At 47.6% G+C, this 23495-nt stretch overlaps 2 protein-coding genes across 2 annotated transcripts in view; both read right to left on the bottom strand.

Moving 5' to 3' along the window:
- The window catches only part of LOC131096425 (uncharacterized), a 1435131-nt gene that overhangs the window by 1357394 nt on the left and 54242 nt on the right, over positions 1-23495 (bottom strand).
- On the bottom strand, positions 6926-7901 carry LOC131096464 (olfactory receptor 14A16-like). The gene has a single exon (XM_058044801.1). It carries the CDS (start codon positions 7899-7901, stop codon positions 6969-6971), a length of 933 nt encoding a protein of 310 aa, XP_057900784.1. The 3' UTR covers positions 6926-6968.

Below are 23495 nucleotides of genomic sequence, written 5' to 3'. Positions count from 1 at the left end.
TCTTTTAGTTACTTTTAATAAAATTTTCTTTATACCCTTTTAAAATTTTAGACCTACTTTACTGTTCTCCTAATCCTATCTCTCAACAAAATGAATTCATAAATTATTAACTGACACTAAAATTCACCCTCATAAATGTATTAATTAAAAAATGTCAAAATTAGAAAATCCTAAATTAAGAAACCAAAACCCCTACAATGTCATATTAAACATTTTGCCAAGGTTTCTCTGATTTTCTAAAGATGCCAAAAATGACTGTTTGATTGTTTTGAGCTCCTGAGAATCTCTTGGTGGTATTTCTCCAGTACATCAAACTCAGAGTACACAAATAATTGTAATTCCTCTTAAATGTCTCCTTGAGAGAGTTTTTTGGGGAATGGAGGTCAGGGCTTGTCTGTCCTGCTTGGCACAGCCCAGGCAGTGCTTTCCCAGCCACATTCCACACTCCATTTCCCAGCTGGAGCCGCTGGTGCCTCTGAGTTGTGCTGCCCCAGCCTCAGGGACGCTCTCCTTGTCTGCCCATTCCCCCACGGTCTCTGGGCAGGGATGGCCTCAGTGGGGGCTGCTGACATCCTCAGCACCTTGGAGGCTGCTGCTGAATTTTCCTGCTCCAGAGGCTTGTTCAGCCTTCAGCTCTTCAGTGCAGGAATTCAGTGTCCCAGGGCTCAGTAACATTCAGAATGCCTTAACAATCCAAGCCTTTGGGAATAATTTAGGTGTTCAAATAATTTGTGGTTAATCAGGCAGATTTCAAAAGTGTATTAAAACTGATTAGATTCTATTTAAAAAGACAGTGAGAAAAGATATTTTAGGTCTTGTTTCATTTTTCCCCTGTTCATAAATTAATATGTCCAATTTCCAGTTGACACTGAATCCAAGTATCTCCTCATGCAGTTTGAATAGATATGAAAATTAAGACCCTTCATGGCTGACAATCAATCAGACTCTGTCCCTACCCCCACCCCACCATTTCCCCCATCCAAGCCCTGGCACTCAGAGCAGCCTTGTGCAAATCTGAGCTCCCTCCAGCCCAGGCTGCACCTGCAGCTTTCAGCTCCTTGGCTCCAGCTCCCACCTGCTTTCCTGGGAGAAGGAGCTGCCCGAGACACAGAGGGATGTTCATTTATTGTCAGCCAACAAAGCCAAGGGAAGGCACAGCTCCATCAAATGCAAAAGTCATTCCTCTGCTGGATATTAAATCCACTTTCCACAGCAGATATCTCAGAACAATGGAAAACACCTTCTGTGCCCAGCACAGATCCCAACAGATCCTCCCATGCAAACCCTCCCTGCCCCAATTCTGCCCAGATTTGCTCTTTGCACACATGAGTCACACACTGAAGTGAGGAGCTCCCTCCATACCCAGAGGGAGGAAAAGTGAGAAAGGAGATGAAGAGCTCTCCTGCACAGAGCCAAGGTCCAAGTGCCCCTGCACTGGGAGCCACAGCTCATCAGGTTTGTGTCCTTTGGGCTCAGAGCCTGGTGATACTCAGAGATACAGAAAGGTTTCTTGCCAAAAAACAGAAGTTGAACATTTGAACAGTTTAATAACCATCACAGCTCTTCCCTCGGATCTCTGGGATGTCCCAGCACCATCTGACATGTCCACCATTCCCCACGTATTGTTGTATAGCAAGAGTTTTGAAAAAGACATAAGAAATGGTAATTCTATGATAGATATTAACACCATTAGGATGCTGTCTAATGTGATATTTATTTAAACTTCAGAAAGATTTGACAACTCCCTGATGTTCAAAGCATGAAACGAGTCAGTTGAGAGGTACTTGAATGACCAGAGAGCATCTGGATGAGAAAATCTGGGAGCGATGGAAAGGACATAGATGCAGCTGCTCTAAATGAAGAGATGTTCTTAGACACGGCCATTTCAACAGGACAGCTGGAAATACCTGAAGGGAAGGGCTGATTAAATATTAGAGTGAATGTTTGTGGCAAAGGCAGAGGGGAAGATGAGTATTTCTTCTCCTGCCATCAGAAGAAGAATCCAGCACATCCAGGAAATTCCTGTTCCAGGAGAGAAAACGTTTGCATTTCTCAAAAGTTCTCAAAAGACCCAGAAAATAAAGATTTGCTTGTATATTATGAAACTAACAGGTATTAACAACCTGTGCCCCTTTCCAGACATCAGCTGTGTGCCCATGAACAGGCAGTGCCACTTGTGCCCTGAGGTGCCCAGTTGGGATTGGATCTCTCCCAGAGCACCTGAGGGAGAGCAGAGCACTTTGCAAGCTGCAGGTCCCTGACAGCCCCGCAGGGCTCCTGTCCCATCATCATCTGCTCTGGTCCAGTCTGAAACAGGGCCCAGCATGGTGCTGGGATCATCAGAGAGCTGAGGTGTGTGCTGGAATAAAATGCCCTCCCCATCCCGCAGCAGCCCTGCATTTCCCTGCTGCAGCCTTGGACTCCAGCACAGCCATGGAGGCTCTTTGGGCTCTGGACTGTTCCTGCAGCCCCCAAGGGCAGCTGAGCTGTGCCTTTGGCATAGTCAGGCCTTGCCAGCACAGGTCATGCTCAGCAATTGCTTGTGTGTGCCTGGCCTTGCTGTCAGCCCCGGTAGCGGCTGCATGGCCCCTTTGTGGCCCTGTGCTGGCCCAGCCATGGTGGCCCAGCCCCTGTGCAGGCCCAGCCCAGGCCAGGAGCATTGCAGCTGGGAATGGCCCCTGTGCCGTGGTGCCCACAGCAGCCTTGGGGCTCTGTGCCCCATGGCGTCCCTGCTGGGCAGCCTCTGTCAGCTCCTGCAGAGCCCGTGGCACCTGTGGGGCTGCACAGACAGCCCTGCCCCGGGCTCTGCCGGGCTCTGGGCCAGCAGAGAGGCAGCCAGGCCGGCCATGACTGGGAACAGGCCCTGAGCCCCGCAGGAGGATGGAGCTGGGCCACAGCCAAACTCAGCCCAGGCCAAAGCTGGGCTCAGCAGCCAGGGCTGCCAATGCATGGGCACACAGTCTGGTGCTGACAAATGTCCTGGGCCCCCTCCCTGCTCTGTCCATGCCACCAAGGGCACAGAGCAGCCTCCTCTCTGGGCCACTTGCCTGTTTGCAATGCCTTGCACAGGCGCTGGCCCTGCCCCACAAGGCCTGGCCTGAGTCCTGCCCCTGCACACTCAGCCAGGCTGAGATGGACACTGATGGTTTCTGGGCCAGGCTCTCTGAGCCCAGCCCAGCTCCCTGCAAGCTCTGCCAGCTGCCCTGAGCTCTGGGCAGCACCAAGGGCCTCTCCCCAGCCCAGCCCAGCCGGCTCTGGCCCCACAGCTCTGCTCAGGCCAGGCTGCTCTGGGCACTGCCCCACGGCCTCAGCCCCTGGCAAGGGCACAGCAGCAGCTGCAGCTGCCACAGGACTCAGCCCCCGCCATGGGGGAAGGGGCTTGGCCAAGGCCAAAGGAGGCTCCCTGGCTGCCCTGCTCCCCTCGGGCTGAGGTGCTGAGAGCTCTGCAGCCCCTGCTGCCATCCCATCTGCCAATGGCAGTACAATAGCCCTGGCCTTGGGGCCCTCAAGAGCTGCTCCTGCCGCAGGCCCAGGGCCCATGCCAAAGCTGGGGCAGCCACAAAGCTGTGCCCATTTCTGTTCATTGCTGCTCTGATGGGGATGGATCCTCAGCCACTTGGAGGTTGCTGATTAATTTTAATCCTCCGGAGGTCTCTTCTTTCTTGAGCTCTTCAGTTAATGAATTCAGAGAGAAAAGCTCATAAACATTTGTTCAAAGCACTCAAACAAGAAAAGGCTCTGGCAATTATCTAAATTTTCAATTCTTCTGTGGTTAATTGATTATTTCAGAAATGTATTCAAAATTAATGCACTGTACTGAAAACAGAGAAAACCAGAGAGAACTGTTTGATCCAGGTTTTTTTTCCTGTTTATAGTTTGATATCAACAATGTCCAACATATATTGACACCCAGCACCTTCTAATTCAGTGTCAATAGATATGAAAATCAAGTCTCTTAAAGGCTGACAATCAATAGTTCTTTGTCCCCACCACCTCCTGACCATTTTCCTCATCCAACCCCTTGGACTCCTATGCATCAGGAACAAGGGAGTCGCTGTCCCTGGAAGTGTTTAACAAAGGCTGTGCCATGGTCTGGGTGAAAAAGTGGTGTTGGGTCCTAGGTTGGATTTGATGCTCTCCAAGTTCTTTTCCAGCCTGGTTGATTCTCTGATGATTGTGACACTGCAGGACCCTGGGGATGCAAGGGGCCATTGTGACACTGCGGGGCCTGGTGGCACTAAGGGAACAATAGTGACACTGTGTATGACATGGCAGCACAGAGCCATGGGGCCATTGTGACACTGTGGGGCTGAATGGAAGCAAGGAGTTCATGGTGACAGTCTGGGTCCTCCTGGAACCACAGAGGCCACTGTGACACTGCGGGGCCTTGTGGAACCAAGGGGCCATTGTGCCACTGTGGAACCAAGGAGACCCTTGGGAGAGCATGGGGACAATGGAATCAAGTAGACATTGCAGCATGCAAGGACTCCGGGAACTGAGGGAACAATTGTGACACTGTGGTGCCCCGTGGAACGAAAGCGTCCCTGGTGACACGGCAGGATCTTGTGTCGCCAGGGCTCCATTGGGACACTGCAGCACCAAGGAATTCATTGTGGCAATCTGAGGACTCATGGAACCAAGAGGCCACCGTGACCCTGCAGGGCCTTGTGGAACCATGCAGAGCTTTGTGACAGAGCAGGACCTGGTGTCATGATGGGGCCATTGTGACACTGCAGGGCCCCATGGAACCAAGGGGCCAGTGCAGCTCCTCAGGGACTCCTGGAATGAAGGAAACATGTTTGACACCGTGGTGACCCTTGGGACCAAGAGGCCATTGTGACACTATGGAACCAAGGAGAGCATTGCTGCACTGCCAGACCTCGTGGAACCAAGGATCCACTGTGACACTGAAGAGCCTTGGGGGACATGGTGAGATTGTGACACCAAGGGATGCCAGGGAACCAAAGGGACATTGTGACACTGGGAGGCCTCATGGAATCATGGACACCATTGGGACACTCTGGGGCCTCATGGAACTGTGGTGCCACCAAGTTGTCTGGGAGTGCTGATCTGCTGGAGGGTAGGAGGGCTCTGCACAGGGCCCTGGACAGGCTGGATCCAGGGCCCAAATCCAACAAGGTGAGGTTTAAGAAGTCCAAGTCCTGCACTTTGGCCAGAATAACCCCTGCAGTGCTGCAGGCTGGGGACAGAGTGGCTGGAGAGCAGCCAGGCAGAAAGGGACCTGCAGGGACTGATGGACAGCAGGTTGGACATGAGGCAGCAATGTGCCCAGGTGGGCAAAAAGGCCAATGGCTCCTAGGCTGGATCAGGAATGGTGTGGCCAGAAGGAGCTGGGCAGGAATTCTTCCCCTGTGCTCAGCGCTGGTTGAGCAGCTCCTTAAATGCTGTGTCCAGTTCTGGGCTCCCCAATTTAGGTTGGACATGGAGGGGCTGGAGCATTTCCAGAGAAGGCCAACAAGGCTGGGGAGGGGTCTGGAACACAAGAGCTTTGAGGAGTGGCTAAGGGAGCTGGGGTTGTCATGGAGAAGAGGAGGTTCAGGGGAGACAAGGCAGTGTCAAGGCACAGGTTGGACTTGATGAACTCCAAGGTCTTTTCCCACCTTGCTGACGCTGGGATTCTCTGAAACCGCCCTTGGAGCAGTCTCAGGATGAGCCCTGGGCCTCCCCTTGAGAAGCTCCAGCAGCCCAGGTCCCTCAGCTTCTCCTGCCAGCCCCAAAGCCCATCCTGTCAGTCCTGCAGAGCCTCTGCAGCTCCTCCTCATTGCCCAGAACAGGGAGCCCCAGAGTCAGACACCGCAGCCCAGATGTGCCCCCCTGCCCTGGGGTGCCTCTGGCAAGGGAGCAGCACCAGGCACTGCAGGAGCCTGCAGACAATTCCTGCAGCACTTGTAGGATGATCCTGCTGCCCAAGGGACGTTCCCATGGGGCCAAGTCAGGAACTGCAGTGGGGAGTGGGGCCAGAGATGAAAGGGCAAACAGGGATTGGCTGTTTGCAGGGGAGGGGACAGAGATGGGCAACAAGAAGAAATTTGTGCCAGACAGAGTAAAGAAAGCCAAGATGAAGCCAAGGAAATGCTCAGGGCAGTTTGGGGGTGACTGCTAGGCAGTCCTGGCTCTGAGCAACCGCGTCTGTAGTGGGACAGCAAACTCCCAGCTGATGGGAACAAACTTTCTGGCTGACTGCAGAGGCCAGGACAAAGCTGAGTGGTTTCCCTGGTGTCCCCCCAGCCCTTGCTGGCCCCAGGGGCTGATTTGTGCCTCTCGAGCATGTCCCCTCACCAACAGCCTGGGGCTGCTCACGGGGGTTTCTGTGCTGAGCATTGGCCTGGGTGTGTTCTTGAGAGAGCCTGGGCAAGGAGCCTGGAGCCCCCAGGCCCTGGCTGAGGCGTCAGCGCTGCCCCAGCAGTGCCCATGGCCTGTCCCTGCTGCAGCCCTGGCACTGCCACCCCCAGGGCTGTGCCCGGCCCCGAGAGCACTCAGGCCCTACAGCAACAGCAGGGCCACCAGGGCAGCGGGGCAGGGCCACAGAAGGAGCACTGGCAACACCAAGTGCTGCTGCTGCGGGGAACAGCTGCTGGGCCAGCACTGATCTGCCGCCAGTTCTGCACACAGACATTGCTGCACTGTGCAGAGAAGGCAACGAAAGCGGGATCTCCAGGGAAAACTTTGCTGGACTGTGGCAGTGAGGAGCTATGTTCTTGATAGTTTCATATGAAATAAATCCTTTATTTCATTTAAAGGTATCAAGAGCACAGCTCCTCACTGACACAGTCTACAGGTCACAGTGGACCTGTTGAGATACAAAATGAGATATGGCAAAATTGATTGCTTTCATTGAGGGACAACATTAAAAATGTAACAAGGAAAAAGAAGCTCCAAAATGAAACCAACCAGAAGTATCAAAGACAACTTTTATAACAAATTATTTTCAGAAACTGTCCAGCAGTTTAATGTTTCTTACATTGTCTAGTCATCAGTCTCCACACTGCAGCCTTCAGCTCCTGGTTCCTCAGGCTGTAGATGAGAGGGTTCAGGGCTGGAGGCACCACCGAGTACAGAACTGTCACTGCCACATCCAGGGATGGGGAGGACATGGAGGGGGGCTTCAGGTAGGCAAAAATGCCAGTGCTGACAAAGAGGGAGACCACAGCCAGGTGAGGGAGGCAGGTGGAAAAGGCTTTGTGCCGTCCCTGCTCAGAGGGGATCCTCAGCACAGCCCTGAAAATCTGCATGTAGGAGAAAACAATGAACACAAAACAACCAAATACCAAAAAGACAGTCACAGCAAGAAGACCAAGTTCCCTGAGATTAGAGTGTGAGCAGGAGAGCTTGAGGATCTGTGGGATTTCACAGAAGAACTGGCCCAGGGCATTGCCATGGCACAGGGGCAAGGAAAATGTATTGGCTGTGTGCAGCAGAGCATGGAGAAAGGCACTGGCCCAGGCAGCTGCTGCCATGTGGGCACAAGCTCTGGTGCCCAGGAGGGTCCCGTAGTGCAGGGGTTTGCAGATGGACACGTAACGGTCATAGCACATGACGGTCAGCAGATAAAACTCTGCTCCAATGAAGAACAGAAAGAAAAAGAGCTGAGCAGCACATCCAGTGTAGGAGATGTCCCTGGTGTCCCAGAGGGAATTGTGCATGGCTTTGGGGACAGTGGTGCAGATGGAGCCCAGGTCGCTGAGGGCCAGGTTGAGCAGGAAGAAGAACATGGGCGTGTGCAGGTGGTGGCTGCAGGCTACGGCACTGATGATGAGGCCGTTGCCCAGGAGGGCAGCCAGGGAGATGCCCAGCAAGAGGCAGAAGTGCAGGAGCTGCAGCTGCCGCGTGTCTGCTAATGCCAGCAGCAGGAAGTGGCTGATGGAGCTGCTGTTGGACATTTGCTGTGGCTGCACATGGGGACCTGTTCATGGAGAAAGGACAGTGATAGGTCAGGAGAGGCTGCTTGGAGCCAAACCTGGGCCATTCCCTGCAGACTGTCTTGCTGGGACTCACCCACCCTTGTTCCTTCTCTGGGAAAACCTTCACCTGGGTCCCTGCCTGAGCTCCAGTTGTGCAGGCTGAGTTTGCCAGGAGCAGCAGGCTTGTGCCTGGAGGCTCTTGAGGAGCCATCCCTGCCCCACTGCCCTGGGTTTGTGGCCATGGGGCAGAGGGACAAGGCTGGATATTCAGGATTTGTCAGAGGAACCACTCCTAATGCAGAAAGGCTTGGTAGTGTCTGCACTCCCATTTCTAAAGGAAATAGAGGGCAGGAGTTGGTTTTAGGAATTGTTTGCCTCACCACACATCATTGCTGGCTCTCTGAGGTCAGAAATCCCCAGCATTTTGGCTGCACTCAGAGTTTCCCACTTAGACATGTGAGAGGGATAGTATTCCCTGTGGCTAAAGGAAGGTGAGGGGCTGGATGGGCTGGTTCCCAACTGCCCTGGCTTTGCATCTTAGGCTGCAATCAGAGCACAATCACACTCCTGGGTCAGCCTGGGATAAACCAGACCCTGCCCAGAGCAGAGGGATCCCTCAATTTCTCACTCTCTCTCAAGGTCTCTGGGCAAGGTCTCAGAACCCCCTTGTGCCAAGGACACTCACGGCTCCCTTGGCAAACCCAACAGCATTTCCTCAGCTGTGGCAGCTCTGCCCTTCCCCGTGGGACATTCAGGGAACTCCCAGAGGCTCTGGCACAGATTTGCACCCAGGAGGGCAGCTCAGAGCTTGGAAGGGCACAGCAAGGAGATCCCTGGCTGTGCCCATGATGGGATCTCAGGGAGGGGGCTCAGCTCATTCCCCTTTCCCATGGACTGCTTTGCCCACAGCCCCACAGGTGCCAGGGAAGCTTGGACACCCCATTCCCATGGACAGCCCTGCCTGGCAGGAATGCCAAGGGCAGTGCCTGACTCAGCTGCTGCAAATGCCAAAGCCTCCCTGAGAGCAGCAGATAACAGTGACAATATCAGGGCAGGGCAGAACCAAGAGAAGATGTTGTGGTGCTGTGCCTGAGAGGGCAGGGCAGAGACAGCCGGGCACTCAGGACAATGTTCCCATGCCCAGCTGTGCCTGGCACCTCCCACACACCAACCGTGCCCTCATCCTGCCCCAGCTCTGCTCTCTTCAGCCCCCTCTCCTTCCCTGAGCCTCTCCCTGGGCCTGGTCATTCCCTCCTGAGAGGAGCCTTGTCCCTGCCAGCGCTCACAGAGCCCATCCCAGCCTGTGTGCCCTGGCCAGGGCCCTACAGAAACCTGCCTGTGTGCAGGGCCCTGGCTGGGGCAGGCTCTGTGTGCAGCTGGGCAAGGGCAGCTCAGGAGAGCCCTGCTGGGCCCTGCAGAGGTGATGCTGCTGCTGTGCAGGGCTGAGGAGTGGCTGAGGGCCTTTGGGAGGCTCCCAGCAGAGATACTGACCAGCTTAAGTCACAGTTCTGGAGTCTGTGTAAATGTTCAAACATTCCTTTGATGATCCTCTGTGTCCCTTTCAACTCAGAATGTTCTGTAAATCTGGGATTACAATTCCTGTTCTACTTCTCTCATCCCCCTGTTGTCTATAATCCAAAGGAAAAAAAAAAAAAAAACCCTTGCAGCAGTGTTAGAACAGTAAAGTAAAGTAAAAGCCAGACACTTATTGGAAGCTTCCAGGTGTCCCAGTGGGAAAGGGCACACCCACCTCCTATTTCAACAATTTATTAGTGTTGATAATTAGGATATTTAACAGGAGCATCCAAAAGGAGATTCAGTTTCCCTAGTTACACATCCCTGGGTCAACCCATTGGAGTAGGTCCAAAGGCTTCTTTGCCTTCACTTTTTATAATGACTGCTCATATTCTGCTCATTCTCAAAACCCAAAATGCTCCTATATGTCCAGTTCCTAGAAGACTATATAGTATTTCAGGACTATATAAAAGAATAGGACTATACAGCATTTTAGGAATATATTTAGACAGTCAGGTTATTAAGAGAAAGATAGGGAAACATACTAGATTTAATTCGGGATTAAAGCTATACAGGAATATAATAGTGGTTTAATACAGTTAAGAGTTTATTAGAGTTAAGTAAGGATTATAGTATTGTAACTATAGAATAGTAATTTAGAGAGCTATGAATATATAAAAATGTAAAAAGTACAAAAAACTTTTTGTCACCACCTCAACATTCCCATCTTTCTCTAAGTAGGAAATTGAAACACTCTCAGGAAAGCTCCTGACCTTTACAGCAATCCCAGGCTTACCTTCTTTGGGAAGTGTCCTCTGGAGCTGTGCCCAGGCTGGTCTGGAGCTGGGAGCAGCCCTGCCCCACCGAGCCCCTCTCAGCAGCAGCCCCTGCCCAGCTCAGGGTGGCTCCTTCCCCCCACAGCTTCCCCTCCTGTGCTGGGAGCAGCTGCCAGGGCTGGCTGAGAGCTGTCCCTGGCAGGCAGCAGAGTCCCTGCCCCAGCACAGAGCCCTGGGCTGCAGGACCCTGCTCTGCAGGACAGCCCTGGGCACCCCTGGCTGCAGCCCCGGCTGCTCAGCCCTGCAGCAGAGCCTGGCAACAGGAGCTGCCTTGGGCTGTGCCTGGGCTGGGGCAGCAGGGAAAGCCAGCCCTGCCCCAGGGCCACAGCCCTGCCCTGGAGCAGCTCTGAGAGTCCTCCTGAAAGGTCCTCAAAGCTGTGGGATGTGCCAGCTCCAGGAGATCCCTGCAGGAACGGCAGCTTCTCTTCCCAAAGCCAGGGAATGTCTGCTTCAAACCTGGGCTGATTTCTGCTCTAGTGAGCCCTGAGTGAGCTCTGCTCTGTGCTCCCAGCCCAGGCTGAGTTTAACCCCTCTGTGCCCCTGTGCTGTGCCCGGGGTGGCTGCAGGCAGTGCCCAGCCCTGCTGGGCTGTGCACAGGAGCTGCTCCTGGGCAGAGCTGTCTCTCTGCAGCGCTGCCCTTGCCAGGAGCTGCCTCTGTGACAGGAGCCTCTGTGCAGGTTTTTCAAAGGACTTTTGGTTTGGCTTTTGCCTTGGAGTCTCTGAAAGGTTTGTGCAATCATGGCCTCCAATTACTGCTGTAATTAGTCCCTGGAGAGGCTTTGTCAGTAACAACACTCAGTGGGGCTCATTAATGCTTCAGGGTACTTCAGTTTTTTCAAAGTACTTGATGTTTCCCTTTTGATACAGTCTCTGTGAGAGGTTTGTGCAATCATGGCCCCGATTATCTGCTTTAAGGAGTCCCTTGAGAGCTTTGTACTGAAACTTAGAAGGGCTCATTAATGCTTTGAGATACTCAAGGTTTTTAAGGTACTTTATGGATTTCAGAATACTTTTAGGTACTTTTAAGGATTTTCCTTTCCTCACTGAGTCTCTGAGAGGTTTTTGTGCCATCCTGGCCTCCAGTTCTCTCCTCCAAGGAGTCCATGAGGAGCCTGTGTTGGGTATCTTTCCCCTTTCTGTTTTACAAGAAAGATGGAAGTGAAAGAATTTTGTAAGACTTTCTAAAAGCATTCAAACAATCATGGGAAAATTAACAATACAACAACAACCACTAAGAGAATTAATAGTCCTGTTTTAGCTCGACATCATCCAACCCTTTAGTCCCTTGAACTGGAAGAGTTTATTGAACCAGTCTTTTTTTTCCACTTGAAGTTTCTTGAATCCTTCAAGTACCTGAATGCTCTTGTGGATTGACTCGCTGTGGATGGAGAGGTTCATGCAACACATGCCCTCAGAGTCTACACAGCCATGCCCCTGTGCCCAGAGTAAAAACTCTGTCACTGTTCTGCAAGGTGGCATGTCTGATGGTCTCTATGTCTCTGAGAGCAGGCCGCTCAGTGTGAGGGAGTAGCATTGGTTTGCTTACTTAACAGGCACCCAAGATGGTCTGATTGTCCTAGAGCTTTAGCTGCAGCCACCCAAGGTAGTCCACACTGGGGATGCTACCATCCAATACCTGGATTAAATCTTGCAAAGCCATCTCTTTGATATCATCCAATACTTCTCTAGGGATACCTGCTGCTTGGTCATCTGGTAGGCTGTGTTGTCCTTCTCCAGCTAGATGGTTGATTCCGCTTTTGCCTCATTTTTAGCATAGTCTGCTATTAATTGATTTAGTAAACACTTCCATCCCCCTTTTCACAGGGTGTATTCTGTAGGCGACAACAACATGGACATAATATATTTTAAATCATAGGGAGTTAAGGCATGTGCTGTAAACATGGGACTCATTAGTCCATTAAAACAAGGGAAGTCCCTCCTATGGTCTTTAGCTGCCCTACACAGATCCTTGACTTCCCCGTAAACCAATGGCTGATACCTGGGATTCTGATCCCATCTTTCATAACATACGGGGGGCAATGAGGGGTTTTGAGACTGTTTGCCAGTCTCCTTCCTTACCTGCTTATTTCCAGGGATCTTCTGGGGTTGAAGGGGTGAGGTGGCTCTGGGGAATCCAAACTATTTTCTAAGGAGGAAGAATAACTTGGAGGAGAAACATTTGGATTAGAAATAGTGTGACAGTTGGCCTTAGTATCTTTGACCATGGGGTCATATTGTTGCCAGAGGGTGAGGCAAAGGGCACTGCCATTTTGTCAGGTGTTGGGGAGGAAGGGCCTTGATTTAGGATGGCAAACAACTAGGCTGGCATTCTGGAGGCATGTCCCAGGGTGGAGGTGGAATGATTGACCGTGGGGGTGTGACCCACAGTTGTGGGGGTGGAGTCTGGAGGTTCGTTCAGGCGGAAGAGAAGGTTGTGGTAGCAGGAAATGGAGGAGCCAAGATGAAGGGAGGATGATCGGGCTCTCAAACCACATTCAGGCTCCTTCCATCTTAACTCTCCAGGGCATGATACTCCAAGAGAGCATGATACAGAAAAGGTTCTTAAGGTCTTAAGGTCCATCGCCATCTTGGACCATCGTGGAAGGTCTGATAAAGGCAGGTTTGGGGCGAGGTCTCGAGTTAGGAGTGACCAATGGATTGAGTTTTCAACACACTGCTGGCTGGTGAAGGGTCTCAAGGGTGGTGTGGATGATGGGGAGTATGTGGGATGCTATGGAGTCCCTTTTGATCAAAAGGTTGTACAATTTAACTTCCACTTAGTCTCAAAATTCAGTGGTATGGATTTCGACACCAGAGGTGTCTGGAAATTTTTTAATGATCCACCTCATGATTGATTTTTATTCTTTCTTTGAAAATATTTCATCATGACCAGTGAGAATTAAAGCATCCATATACACTCCTTTCTACTGTGGACATATGTCTGGCCATTTTTCTTTCTTTGCCTTATGGAGAAGAGCCACCGCAACACCTCAAATTAATTATGGGACATGGGTGCATACTGTAAAAACACAATGGCAAAATGGGCAATAAATATCTTGCATTTCCCCAAACACACCTGCAATCTTATGCAGGTGAAACCATCATTGTCCCTGCCGATCCTGGGCAAGGTCCCTTGAAGCAATGATGAATCCGCCAGGCCCGGCACAATCTAAAATTCCCGGGAGCACTGGCCTATCCATCAGCTAACCCCAGCTGACGTGACTGACACAGGGATCCCTGAATGTCATGGTCCCTGTTTGGGCGCCAAATGTCCCAATGAGGGTGGCTGTGACAAACATCTCTGGCTCCCTGAGTTCAGGGTGAGTGTGGCGAAAATGAAAAGGAGCAGGATCAATGGAGTTGTTTAAAAGAAACTTTAAAACAGGGTGAAAAATAATAAACATGGAGAAATCCAGCACAGTACAAGGGGCAGGATCCTAAAACCTGAGACAAAGGGGAAGCAGCAACAACTTGGGGCTAGAAAACTAGAACAATTATCATATAGAAGAAATAAGTAACCAATAAACCAATAGGGGAGTAGAACTTGGACAACTTAGCATAACAACACTAAAGGCTTATGGGGGATTTCTCAAGCTCACTCTAAGTTAAAAGAATGATTCCTAGGACTTGAAACTCACGTCCAGTTCTTTTGGGGTAAAATCTGGCTGACTCTGAGTTACAGCCGGGCTAACTCCCACATTGCTGATTTGCACTGGCCCCTTGGGACCATGCAGCCCAACAGAGCCACAATGATATCCTTGGTTCCATGAGGCTCCACAGTGTCACAATGGTCCCTTGGATCCATGGTGCTTTGCAGTGTTCCAATGGCTCCTTCATTTCACAAGGCTCCCAAATGTCACATTGGTCTCCAAAAGAAGAAAGCCATGGAGCCCCCATGTTTCAGCAGCTGATGAACGGCAACCACCAGAGGCCAAGGCAAGCCTGATCTGTCTGTCCTGGCAGTTTTGCTTGGAGCAACCCTTGGATATTCAAAATTATGAATGTGGAATCCTAATTTAGAAGATTTGTGCCTGGAGAAGGATGATTTTTTCCATACAAAGAAAAGCCAGAGCCCTTTCCAGTATTCGCAAAATAGGTGAATGCTGGCACTAAGGAGTTAAAGACCAGCCAGACCTGTCTGTCCTGGCACGTTTTGTCTGGCAGCAATCCTTCCATACACAGAAATTTGGAGGTGAAATCCAAATTTTGGCCATGGACGCCTGGAAAAAATGGACAGTTCTTTTCCATAAAAAGGAAAGCCCAGAGCCCTGGTGTTTCAGTGGCAGATGGGAGTGGCCTTCCACATTCCAAGGTCAGCCAGACCTCTCAGGTGAACCCTGGGAGACCAAGGCAGTCATACCTATTTCATGTTCCCTTGCTTCCAGAGGGCCCTGCAGTGTCACAGTGGCTCCTTGCTTCCATGATGCCCTCAATGTCATAATGGCCCCTTGGTTACACAAGTCCTTAAGGATCTTAATGGTGTATATGGTTCCACAAGGCCCCACAGTGTCTCAATGGTCTTTGGGTGCCATGAAGCCCCTCTTTATCACCATGGCCCCTTGGTTCTATTGGGGCCCAGTAGTGCAACAATGATCCTCTTGGTTCCACAAGTTCCTTTAGTGTCACAATGGCCCCTTCCTTCCATGAGCCCCTGCAGGATCGCAATGGCCCTTTGGTTCCATGGGGCCCCACAGTGTCACAATGGTCTCCATGATTCCATGGGGCCTTGCAATGCTCTCCACAGATCCACGGTGCCCTGCAGGGTCACAACGGCCCTTTGGTTCCACAAAGCCCTGCTGCTTCACACTGGCCCCTTGGGACCATGCGGCTCACCAGACCCACAATGATGTCCTTGGTTCCATGAGGCCCCACAGTGTCACAATGGTTCATTGCATCCATGGTACTCTGCAGTGTCACTATGATGCCCTGCATTTCACAAGGCTCCCGAGTGTCACAATGGTCTCCATGGCTCCTCAAGACCCCACAGTGTCACAGTGGCCCCTTGGATCCATGGCACTCACAGTGTCACAATGATCCCCTTGGTTCCACAGTTTCCTACATGGTAACAATGCCCTTTGGCTCCACAACATGCTGCAGTGCCACAATGGTCTCCAAAGGAAGGAAACAAGTGAGCCCCAGTGGTGCAGGGTCAGATGAGAGGCAGTCACCAGAGGCCAAGGCTGGCAAGACTTGACTGTATTGGTAGATGTTTTTGGAGAGTAACCCTTGAATATAGGGAATTTTAGAGGTAGAATCCTAATTTTGGCCATGTGAGCCTAGACAAGAAAGAGAGTTCTTTTCCACAGGAAGGAAAGCACAGAGCCCCAGTACTTCACGGTCAAATGGGAAGTGGCCCTTGGCATGTCAAATTCAGTGGGACCTGTCACACAGTCCCCAGGAGGCCAAACCAGGCAAACCTGTTCCATGTTCACTTTTTTTAAATGCTTCCCCACACTGTCACAACGGTCTCCTTGATTCCACGAAGTCTTGCAGTGTCACAATGGCTTCTTGGTTTCATGAGCCCCAACAGAGTCACAGGTTTGCCTTGGCTCCATGTGGCCCTGCTGTGTCACAATAGCTCCTTGTTTCTATGGACCCCAATGTTTGATTACTGACCCTTGCGCCCATAGGGCCCCTGATTTGCACAATGATCTCCTTGATTCCATAAGGTTCCATAGTGTCCTTGGACCCGCATTGTCACAAGTGACTCATGGCTCCGTGAGGTTCCATATTGTCACTCGGGTTGCTGTCATAGGCTGGATGAGATCGATGTCCCGAGATACCTCGGGATGTTTGGAATACCTGTCTGTGGCCAGGGCCGGGTCAGGCTGTCGTTCATGGTGGGACAGAGCCCTGCTCCTTGTCCTGGCCCTGCAGAGCTGTCAATCACACAGCAGATGCTGTGCCAACCCCACTCTGATTGGCTGAGCAGTCAATCAATCACACAGTAACACCTGGTGCCTAGCCTGACTCTGATTGGACAAGCAACTGGCAGTCCCACCCCAGGGGCGGGCCCATGAAGGCCCAGGGTGTTAAAAGCCAGAGCACAAGAGCAGCCCATGGTCTGGATCCTGCCTTCTCCAGGGGTTCTTCCATTGGTGAAGCTGGAGCCCAAGCAGTTGGTACATATGTGAGTGTCTTTCTATAGATCTTCTGACTTTCTGATGTTCTCAATTTCTTCTCCTTCTAATCCTACTTACCTGGAACATTTTTGGGTAACTAAGCATCTTAAGGGTTAAAGGTTTTTAGGTTAAACCCTTTGGCAAATTTCCTTGACTGTCCATATTTTGCCAGTAAAATTTGGTGTAATTTTGTCCTCTTAGCTCAGTTGATCAGAGCATGGTGCTGGTATCGCCGAAGCTGTGGGTTCAATCCCTGTGTGGGCCATTCACTAAAGAGATGGACTTGATGGTCCTCGTGGGTCCCTTCCAACCAAGAATGTTCTTTGCATGTGCCCATGCTGAGAATATCTGGTTGGTGTTTCTCCTGTGCACCAAACTCAAGGAAAGGAAGCTTTGGTTATCCCCAGCATTTCAGTGTTTTGGGCTGTTCCAGCCCTGCAGGCTCACTGTGGCCTCTTGCTTTCATGAGTCCTCACAGTGTCCCACTGGCCCCTTGGTTCCATGGGGATCTGCAGTGTCACACAGGTTTATGACATTTGTCCTTGCTGTCCCTCACCTCACCCTGGCCCACAAACAGCCCCGAGGCAACCGTGAGGGACAGGCCCTGCTGTCCCAGGCTAGGCTCAGGGCTTGGCCTTTCTGCTTCCCCCAACCAGCCCAGGCCTTGCTCAGCATTGCAGTTTCCTGCTCAGAGCCTTAGGCTCCCTGCAATCCTGGCCTCAAGGATCTGCTCTCAGCAGTCCCTGGGGAGCCTTTGGCACTCCCTGCCCTCAGTGGGGCCCAGCCATGCTCCAAGGCACTTGGAGTTTTGCTTCTGACTTCTTGAGCAGCTTCTCCATCCTTCTCTGTGTGCCTAAGGGTCCTGGACTCAGCCCCAAATCTGTCGTAGGAAGGGGACCAGGACACCAGCTGGTTCATCACAGGTCCCGTTTATTGAAGAAAGTATCAAACACTTATACAGCAAATAATAAGCTTATGAATATTCTGTAAGCCAAGCAATCTATTGGTTAAACTATTCCATGAACTCTTCCTCATTCCTTAGGGGTTACATCTCTCTTTTCTCATGTCTCTTTCACTATTTGTTATTTTACTACAGCTAGGCCCAAGGACACGCTATCTCACAGGTGCAGGACTTGGAATTAGCCACGGCTTTGTACTTTTCCAGCCTTCAGCAGCTAAATTCTCAACACATCCTAACCTGGACTATTGCAATGCAGCTGTGAAACATGGGAGCTGCCTGTCTATTCAACTGGGGATACAGAGAGTAACTCTGATCCAGTTTTGCCCTGTCACATTTAAGCCAGAACCTTCAACTTCCATTTGAATTTCCTTCACACCTGAGATGTCTAATGCAAAACAAGACAGCTCCTACTGTGTAATACAAAATGATGGCAAACATTGTTCCTGCAGCAATTGTTATTTCTAATCTGAGAAAATTTCTACTTGGCCAACAGCAATTCTAGATAGTTTCTGTTTAGCTATGTAATCTAAAAAAACATTAATCAAAAAATCCCAGAAAGCAGCATTTGAACAGAACCAACTGAGTCTACTTCCTTTACCAATATCAGTTATTATTATTTGTTTTTACTTGCCTTAGCTGGCTATTTGCCTCTTCTAGGTTTTCAACTAACTGCTTTGTATTTTCTTCTTTTTTCTTACTATCCTAAATAAAGACCCATGTGTCAGCAAAGAAATAAAATTCAAAGTGACTTCTTAAACAATTCAAAGACATCCAAAGCACACTGGCCTGCCTTGTTCACAAGTGTAAATACACTTCCTTTCCAATTCAAACACAAAAAATATCTCAGGTGCTCTAAAGAGCCAAGTCATGTTGCAGCTCATCGTCGAATTTGTAAAACTGAGTAATTTGTCAAATTGAGTATTGTCCTTTCAAGAAAGCTGGAAGTTTACAACTTGCCTCTTGTTGTTCTTGCAGCTTCTGGAGTTCTGCAGCCACAGCATTTTTCTCTTGTGCTGTTTGTTCTTTCTCTAGTGAAAGCTTACTGAGATACACTGTTAGCTGTTCATTCTTTAACCTAATTTAAAACAAATGGCCAAGAAGAATAGTAAGATGCATTTTGAAACCTCCTTTTAAATTAAACTTACCCATTATCAAGTGTTATTCCATGCTGAAAAAAGTCCAGGCCTTTATCTACAAATATAAGCTTTGCAGCAGAGTCAAAGAGATGTAAAAAGGTGCCAGAAGAAGGAAAGAAAATCAGAGTCAACTTTTATATAAATATAATGGTTAGTGAAGGTGATGTAGTTCAAAGCAAGATTAACAATGAATTCAGAAACTTTTTCTTCTTGTTAAATAAGTCAGAGAGATATGGAACAACTACATATGCCATAGAATATATACAAATAGAGAAAGTGGAATTTAGAAATGCAAGTATATAATTAATGGCATATATGTGGTTCAAAACTTCCATTAGAAAACAATCATAGTTCATTTCACTGTGGATTAAAGCAACTTCTATATTACACCAAAACTAATTCAGTATTATATTTTCAAAATGGTCATACCCCTCTTTTTCAAGATCTGTTTTCAGAGTCACAAGCTGCTTTAAATAATCTTGTTCCTTCTCAGCTGTACTTGTCAGCTGTGCTTTCAAACCATGGAATTCTTTCTGCAAAATGAAAAGGAAGAGTTTTGAGTATCCATGTGCAAACTCCAACTGTTGGAGGTTATCAGACATGAACTAAGAGCACAAGGCTTTCAGAAGAACCCAACAACATCCATGCCATGGATTATCCAGATTGGATCTTTGCAGTCTCTGCTGGGATCTGGAAGTGGTGTGAGACAGTGAACTGTGACACCGGTGCTGTTCATGTCTGTCCCCTGCTGTGAGTTTCATTACCTGGGCTGCACAATTAGGGTGGGACCCTGCTCTGGGTGCTGTTTCTTATGTATAAACTTGAATCCAAGTCATGATGTGTAACTGCACTATTTCTAAAAACATGTTACTATTGCCCTGCTTCAGAGCTCTCTCATCTGGAGAGCATTTTCATTTCTCTCTCCACATTTTTCTCTCTCTGCAAATTTTCTACAGTAGCCTCAAGATTCTTCTTCAGTCAAAGTCCTCCAATTTACCCATTTTAGAAAATGAGTGAAACTCAGTTCAGAACACTCAATGCGCAGATTATAACAACAAGCAGACACAGTAAAATGCACACATGATTTCAGACTATCTTAACTTTCGTTGATATGGATTCTTGTTAGGCTTGTAAATATAAAATCATAATGAAAATAAACCTCTATTAAGAGTATATTTCATATAGCTTAGACTTCTGTGACAGAAAATGGGCCTGTGTCACAGCACAGAAGGGTTCACAGAGGCCAGAGCTAATTACCTTCCCGGAAGGAAGAAAAAATGGGAAAACTTTATATCCAGAGGGAGTGGCATTTGAATGGGCATGAACAAAGAAGGAAATAACAAAAACCTTAAGAGGGAAAACCAAAAGCATGGGAGACAAGAAAAACCAAAAGCACAGGAGACAAGAAAAACAGAGGCAATAAAGAAGTTCTTCAAGGAAAACACTGAAATTGTGTGTGAGAAAGTTTAATAGAAATGTTAAGGTTGACTAGATGGAGTTTATTTATGGCATTTAAGATAATTACAAAGCAAGAGGAATTTCATATGAAGAGCATGCCATGAGATTAATAAAATGAACATTTACCAGAGTTTCTGACAGCTCTTCAAGTTGCACTTCTTTATCACATTTTACTTTAGTCATCTCTTCTACAGCACATGGAATGTAAAATGAATGGAACAGAAATGATTTTTCATATTTAGCAGGCAGTATAAAACATTAGCCCTTTTGCAATACCCAGTTCTCAAAACTTGTTGGATTAAGTTAAGAAACTGAAAAGCTCCTTTATGACCTAATCTAAATGTAGACTTGAAAAAATGATTCAGACATTAGCAAATCTATATCTGAAGAGAAACTAAATATTTATCTTAAATAAAATTTACAACCTATTATGTTTTCCACAATTATAACTTCAAATAAACCATGGGCTGTAAGACTGGAGCATTCTCCAAGTATTGATGCACCTGCATTGTTCCAGTAAAAAACCCTGAACTGCTGAAGGTATCAGATGGATATGCTGAGAAAGGAAACCAGTTGTTACTAACTTCCAAATGGTTTCTATGTGCACTTGCACAATTCTGGTATTTTTTGCAAGTTCTCAACCGCAAGGCAGAGCTCTTACTCTGGGGACTAAGGAGCACATCCCTAGAAACCACAGGATATCAAATTGATGATATTTAAAAACAACCCCTGCCAGCATCATTCCACTTCCAGCATGGGGAGGGTCACAGAAACCTCCATGGGAGGGTTTTATCTCTGCTGCAGAAGTCACTCCTGGCACCTGCAGTGCTGCTGCTCTGAGCTGCAAACCAGAATTACCTCCAGAGGAATTCATGCATGAATGGTCTGACTATTGGAGCTGTGCACAGCACTGCCCTTTGGCTGCTGCCAGCAGCAGGAAGGAAATGGTAAATTAAAAACCCCTAATGTAGGGTACAAAGCAGTGCATTTGAAACTTACAGGACAAGACGACAAAGTCTTAGCACAAGCACTTTAAGAACATTTACCTTTCACCAGGCAGATGATATATCTGCCTGCAACGCATATCAAATTTTACTTTTACAACCTCAGAATAGCAGACATAAAAGTAAACAAATATATACCTACAGAAATCTGTATTTCCTAAAGAGAGAATTATGAAAGTTGGAGGGGGCAAAAATTTACTTTTTATACAGTATCAACTATCACAAACAAAAAGAAAATTACATTAAACTCTCTGCATTTAGACCACTGTGTGAGAAAAACCTCCAAATTTCAGCTTCATTTCCAGTTGTTCTTGATTTTGTCATAGACTGCAACCTGTAAGATCGCTCTTGGAATTTAAACTCATTAATTTACTTATTTTGCTCTTCTTGCAGCAAGCTTTTCAAATTGGCAACAGAAATCTCAAACTCCTCTGTCAGGGCTGCAAGCAAAGCCTTCATTTTTTTACATTCTTCCTCCTGCTCTTCCTTTTCTCCAGTGACCTGAATTAATGTTTTCACTGTAGTCTGGAATTCAGTTTCCAAGTTCTTTTGAGTAACCTTCAAGACATGATATCTTTTCTAAACATGTTTTGCAACAAACAGCTACAGCTGTTTCATGTCTAAACTATCCATAATTATTTATGCAAATACCCATCCAGTCTATTCCTACTGTAAAACTATAAGCAAGGGGTACCTCTGCCTTTTGCAATGAAATTTTAGCCTCTTCCAGCTCTGCCCTCAAATGTTCTTTACTGACCTGGGATTCCTTTAACATTTCTTCATTATGTACTAAACAAAAAGAGATGTTTATATTTTAAAAAATAAGATATTTACTAAAAAATGCTGCCAAAAATGGAAAATTACATACATTTAAAGAATTTAACAAAGAACAGTGTTACTGACATCATATACTACAAAATAATATATAAAATTTGAATATAGATGGCTTAAAAATATTGAAAATCAAGTTCTGAAAAGTAAGTTTCCCCAGTGACATCTGCCTGACTGTAAATTTGCAAAACTGAAGCAACATATCGCAATTTTCAAAAGCTCTCACTGCTTGACTCCCCCTAAAAACTGCCCTGCCAGTCCTGCTCCCACATGAGCAGCTCCTGTTCCAAACAAAAATAAGGCCTTCAAGGCCCCAAAACTCTGCTGCCAACCAGCAACAGAATAAGACTATCATGGCCCTGTTTCCTATGCTTCTATAAACAATTACATCTAATAAATAAACAATCATAACAATGACATTTAAATTCTATAAACAATTACATTTAAACAAAGCAGGCAGAACTCTTACATTTTGCTTCCATTAAGTCAGCAATCTTATTTTGTGACGTCTGCAGCTGAGCCTTGATGTCTTTTATGACATCATCTTTTTCATCTCTCTGTATGGTAAGAGCTGAAATCTAGAAAAATGCAAGAAATATCATCATGATGTCTGGAAAAGGGACAGATATTGATTTTCATTTGTACCCAGGTATGATAAGCAGACATTTTGCTGTCATTCAAGTTAGATTAGAGAGATAGACAGACAAACAGGCAGACAGAGATAGATAGATAGATAGATAGATAGATAGATAGATAGATAGATAGATAGATAGATAGATAGATAGACAGATAAATAGACAGAAAGACAGACAGACATACAGACAGATAGATAATATTTGTCTAGATATAATCTTAGCCAAATATTGATCAAGTCACATTACTCTAAACAAAAAAGTTCTCCAATTCAAAATCAAACCATCAATTCCAGTAGACTAAAGGGACTGAAACATCACTAAACTCAGCAGAATTTGACTTAAATGCAGCTCCAGATGTTATTTTGTCTTTTTTACTAATACCCAGAAACACTTCTTGGCTCTTGCATTGTCCCTTTAGTCACAAATAAAGCTCTACATATTAGATGGTAAAATGAGCAAACCTGCTTTTCCTTTTGACTGACTTCCAGTTTGCATTCTTTTACAAACTTGTCAACTTTTTCTGCTTCTTCTTTTACTTTTGAGATACAGTAACATCCATAGTTAACATTCTAGCTGAAATATACTCCAAGTTCAATACAACTTCCACTTTAAGATTGCCTGGAATTGTACAGCTGTACCATTTGTTTCCCAAGAGTAATTGCTGAGGCAATGTTTGATTTTATAATCAAAATACAAACAGAAAAGAGCATGTGAGAATGAAACAGGAACATAGCAGGCTATACATACAGAGAGAGAGCATTTAGCTAAAGTTTCTGTAGCTATACACTAGTGCATTATCATTTAAATAAACAAACTATGGGAAGTAAGTATTGATCTCTAGACTGCACTTCACAGACAAAACTTCAATTTTGGGTGACTGTTTGAGAAATAAAGTTCCAACTTTGGCCCAGTGGAATGGCAAGAGAAGGGGCCAGGCAGTGACCAAAGGCAGCATGAATAAAAGAAGGGTCCCAGTGTCTCAGTGTGAGCTGCTCACCATTCCAGCACTTCACATCTGCCTGCCCTGACACTGCATGTGTAACACAAGCTATGAAGTACAAAACTGAGCCAGCTG

The sequence above is a fragment of the Melospiza georgiana genome, unplaced genomic scaffold (genome assembly GCF_028018845.1).
Source record: "Melospiza georgiana isolate bMelGeo1 unplaced genomic scaffold, bMelGeo1.pri scaffold_29, whole genome shotgun sequence".
Classification (NCBI taxonomy): Eukaryota; Metazoa; Chordata; class Aves; order Passeriformes; family Passerellidae; genus Melospiza; species Melospiza georgiana.
Note: the sequence above shows the minus strand (reverse complement) of the source record. Positions and strands in the feature narration are given on the sequence as shown.

What these genes read in the sequence shown, in the direction of transcription:
- LOC131096464 (XM_058044801.1), bottom strand. Translation starts at nt 7,901, where the DNA reads ATGTCCAACAGCAGCTCCATCAGCCACTTCCTGCTGCTGGCATTAGCA.